This window comes from Nicotiana attenuata, unplaced genomic scaffold, assembly GCF_001879085.1.
Source record: "Nicotiana attenuata strain UT unplaced genomic scaffold, NIATTr2, whole genome shotgun sequence".
Lineage (NCBI taxonomy): Eukaryota > Viridiplantae > Streptophyta > Magnoliopsida > Solanales > Solanaceae > Nicotiana > Nicotiana attenuata.
This window is the reverse complement of record NW_017670589.1, coordinates 271,622-275,945: the sequence shown is the minus strand read 5'-3', so window position 1 is coordinate 275,945 and position 4,324 is coordinate 271,622. Positions and strand designations below refer to the sequence as shown.

Here is a 4,324-nt window from a genome sequence, read left to right as displayed (position 1 = left end):
AATTAAGTACTCCCTCCATTTTGTATTAACTGACATAGTTCAAAGTACGAAGGCAAACTAACGAAAATTTGAGCATAAAATCTTCAAATTTCTAAAATTTAATTTTACATATTTAAAAAATATAAGAAAATTACTATAAAGTATAATAATTAATAATTTAAAATGTTTAAAAAGTAATTGATTCTTCATATAGTAACTTGTCACATGAAGTGGAAACTGGGGAGGAAATGGGCTATAGGTTACACGGTAAGGTGCAAGATGAATGGATACAAGCAGGAAAGGAAGCCAACTAAGACAGCCGACAACCAGCCTAGATTTGGAAATATTCTTACCACGCTGTCACCGTGGCTTATTTGTAGATAATTCCCCTGAAACCCAAATCCACCGACGGCCTATCCCCCCCTGCTTCTTTCTGCCGGAGATAGGGAAAAATACGACAAGAAAATGCAGAGGTCACGAGATCAACGGTCAAGATCCTCTAGATCCACAACCATTCACGGGTTCGCTCAATCTGGGGATCTACTTGCCTTTCAAAAGCTGCTTTCCGGAAATCCTTCTCTTCTCAATGAACGTAATCCTGTTGTACGATCTCCTTCCTTACCTTTTTCTTCTTTCTTTTTTATTTTTATTTTTTTTGTCATTGTTTCTGGTTTTTGTTTTGTGTCTGAATTCGTTTGCATAAATGAAAATGTGTGTTTGCGGATCCAGCAAAAGAAAATGTGGGTTCTTGGGAACTACTCTGTTATACAATCTGGTTTGTGGTTTATGCGTGCATTTGCCAATTCCCCAGATCCGATTATGTACACTAACAACAACAACATATCCAATGGGAGGGTAGTGTGTACGCACACCTTACCCCTATCTTGTGGAGATAGAGAGGCTATTTCAAAGTTACATAGAGTTTTCATACGAATGTCCTAGAATGAAAGAATAAAACAAGGGGATTCATGTTTCAAAACAGTTACAAGGGCAACTATATGTAACTTTTATTTGATCATAGTCTTTTGTCTGAGCAAGATTACCCAAATTTCTGCTGAAAGCACTTTCTTTATGTAATTTCCAATTTATGCAGATGGTGCAGACACCACTTCATGTTGCTGCTGGTTACAATAATGTTGAAATACTCAAGTTTTTGCTTGGTTGGTCTGGGCCAGAAAAGTTGGAGATGGAAGCCAAGAATATGGTATGGGCATCATTCTATTAATTGAGTATTTTTCACTTTACTGCTTGTTGTTTCTGCTTGTGGAGCCGGGGGTCTTATCGGAACCAACCTCTCTACCTTCACAGAGTAGGGGTAAGGCTTGCGTACACTCTACCCTCCCCAGACCACACTGTATGGGATTACACTGAGTTTGTTGTTATTATTGTTGAGTATTTTTCACATTGTCAGTTGTAACAAATGGACTTATTTTGTGTATTGTAGTATGGAGAGACCCCATTGCACATGGCAGCCAAGAATGGTAGTAATGAAGCTGTAAAGATGCTTCTTGCTCATGGTGCTCTCGTTGAAGCAAAAGCAAATGTGTGTATTCGTACTGCTTCGGTTATGATTGAGCTTGAACATGGTTTTTTTTTTCTTTTTCTATTATTTGATTTCTCACTTTTCTGTGGCTTTCTTGCAGAATGGGATGACTCCATTGCATCTTGCTGTTTGGCACTCTCTACGAGCTGAAGACTGTTCCACGGTCAAGACATTGTTAGAGCATGATGCTAATTGTAGTGCTGAAGACAATGTATTATAGAGTATTTTTCAATGATTTTGAGTTCTGTTTATGACCGTTACTAATTGTAGGTCTATGGAATGCAGGAGGGCATGACTCCAATAAATCATCTCTCTCAAGGACCTGGCAATGAAAAATTGCGCGAACTTCTAAATTGGCATCTTGAAGGACAAAGGAAACGAAAAGCTATTGAAGCATGCGGCCAGACAAAAGCAAAAATGGATGAACTTGAAAATGAATTGTCTAAAATAGTGGGCTTACATGAGCTTAAGCAGCAACTCCGGAAATGGGCAAAGGGGATGCTCTTGGATGAGAGACGTCAGGCCTTAGGGCTTAAAGTTGGTGCAAGAAGACCACCTCATATGGCTTTTCTTGGAAACCCTGGTACAGGTAATCATGGTTATGTCATTGCATTTACAACATAGAGTTTGAGCCGTACATTCTAAAGCATCAGTCATCAGACAGAGCAACTCGTCTATTCAATACTGCATAATACTTTGTCTCAATTATCTTATCTCAAAGACCAGATGCATAATTATTAAGAGACAAAAGTTTAGGTTCACTAAATCATAAAAGAAAATAGATACCATGTTAATTGTGGTTATATTACTAATGGTTTTTATTGTGGTATTGGCTTGAGATTTTGCCAGACGTATTTATTGTTCTGCTCAAGTATTTGATGAATATCGTCCAGGTTGATTTCTTATACATCTGTTATACACTATACAGGGAAAACTATGGTTGCTAGGATTCTTGGGAAGTTACTTCATATGGTAGGGATTCTTCCAACTGAAAAGGTGACGGAAGTGCAGAGAACAGATCTGGTTGGTGAATTTGTTGGTCATACAGGACCAAAGACGAGGAGAAAGGTACACTTCTGTGATTCTGAAGTTTTTGATATTTTGCTTCCTATATATTTGGATCATATGTGAACGAGTACCTGAACTTATCTGCAGATCCAAGAAGCTGAAGGGGGAATTCTTTTCGTTGATGAAGCCTATCGGTTAATACCTATGCAGAAGTCAGATGATAAGGATTATGGTTTGGAAGCGCTAGAGGAGATAATGTCTGTCATGGACAGTGGAAAAATTGTAGTCATTTTTGCAGGCTATAGTGAACCAATGAAGCGTGTAATCTCCTCTAATGAAGGCTTTTGTAGAAGAGTTACGAAGTTCTTTCATTTTGAAAACTTTAGTTCGAAGGACCTAGCTAAAATTCTTCATCTTAAAATGACTAATCAAGCTGAGAGCAGCTTGTTATACGGATTTAAGTTGAATCCTTCATGTAGTGTTGATGCTGTTGCAACACTTATCGTGGAAGAAACCACTGAAAAGCTGCGCAAGGAGATGAATGGAGGTCTAGTGGATCCAATGCTGGTTAATGCAAGAGAAAATTTGGATTTGAGACTCACTTTTGACTGTATAGACTCGGATGAATTACTCACAATCACATTAGAGGATTTAAGAGCTGGTTTGCAATTGCTGTCTCAATGAATGGAACAAGTAGGAGGGCAGCAGAAGTTATGACTTGATTTGCTGGGGAAGGAAGAAGCATAGAGTTCTTGACATATTTTGGTATCGAAAAAGATCTTATTTAGATCTTTTAATCTCAGGCGTCCTTTCTCCATGGATGGCTTCCTCATGATTTTTACTGATTCACATATTGGAAGCTTGTTGTAATTAGTTCCATTGAATTTATTTATGCTCCATATGATCTTTTCACATTCTTTATTGTGTTTACTAAATTCTTTATGTTGTTTGTTTATAGGTAGGCTAGACCGTAGCAAGTTAGGTAAAAACTTGTGCGGAGCTACGTTAATGGATTGTGTTGTTCGTATTATTTAATGAGAATATATGATTTTCAATTGATGGTAGTTCGTGCATTTTTCATCAGTTGTGTAATGATTCAACCGGTTATTTTGAGTTCTAATATATCGTTCTGTGAATTGAGACCTCGAGTAGATTTATATAATGTTTTATGGCTTGCGCGTATAGTTGGTTCGGGTTTCGAGAGGTTCAGGAATGATTTGAAACACTTGGTTTGCAACTAGAGGCTTTAAGATAAGAAGAGTTAACCAAAGTCAACATTATGGGTAAGCAATCTCTGATTCATGATTTGAAGGTTCCTATAAGTTCATATAATAATTTAGGACTTGCATGTATGTTCGGTTTTGGCCTCGGGCGGCCCTAAGTTGATTCCACACTTCTAGTTGAAAGTTGGAATTCATGAACTTACCAGAGTTTCATAATTTGCATTGATTCTTGATTCTTGATTTTGATGTTGTTATTTATATTTTGACCTCTTGGATAACTGTGCAAAGAATACAGATTTGTTAGGATAATTGGACGGGGTCTCGAGGGGCTCGGATGAGTTTTGGAGTATTTCACATTAAGTTTGGATTGCTAGTTTTTTTATGCACAACAGTGCATCACGATCGCGGAGCTATGTCTCGCGATCACGTACAAGAGATTTGGGGCCAGGGACTATATGTTTAGCGATGTGTGGTGGGTCTTGCGATCGCATAGGGAAGGCTGGCAATGATTCACGATCATGTGGGCTCTAATGCGATCGCATAGAAGGTTTGGACGGGGAGGTGAAGTATG

General features: G+C 38.2%; 1 protein-coding gene across 1 annotated transcript; it reads left to right on the top strand.

Moving 5' to 3' along the window:
- Positions 1-205: 205 nt before the first annotated feature.
- On the top strand, positions 206-3,594 carry LOC109241310 (stage V sporulation protein K-like). The gene is made up of 7 exons (XM_019408036.1): positions 206-582; positions 1,073-1,183; positions 1,424-1,522; positions 1,623-1,733; positions 1,808-2,111; positions 2,451-2,590; positions 2,678-3,594. The coding sequence occupies exons 1-7, from the start codon at positions 445-447 to the stop codon at positions 3,212-3,214; spliced, it is 1,440 nt and encodes a 479-aa protein (XP_019263581.1). The 5' UTR covers positions 206-444; the 3' UTR covers positions 3,215-3,594.
- The last annotated feature ends 730 nt before the right edge of the window (positions 3,595-4,324 follow it).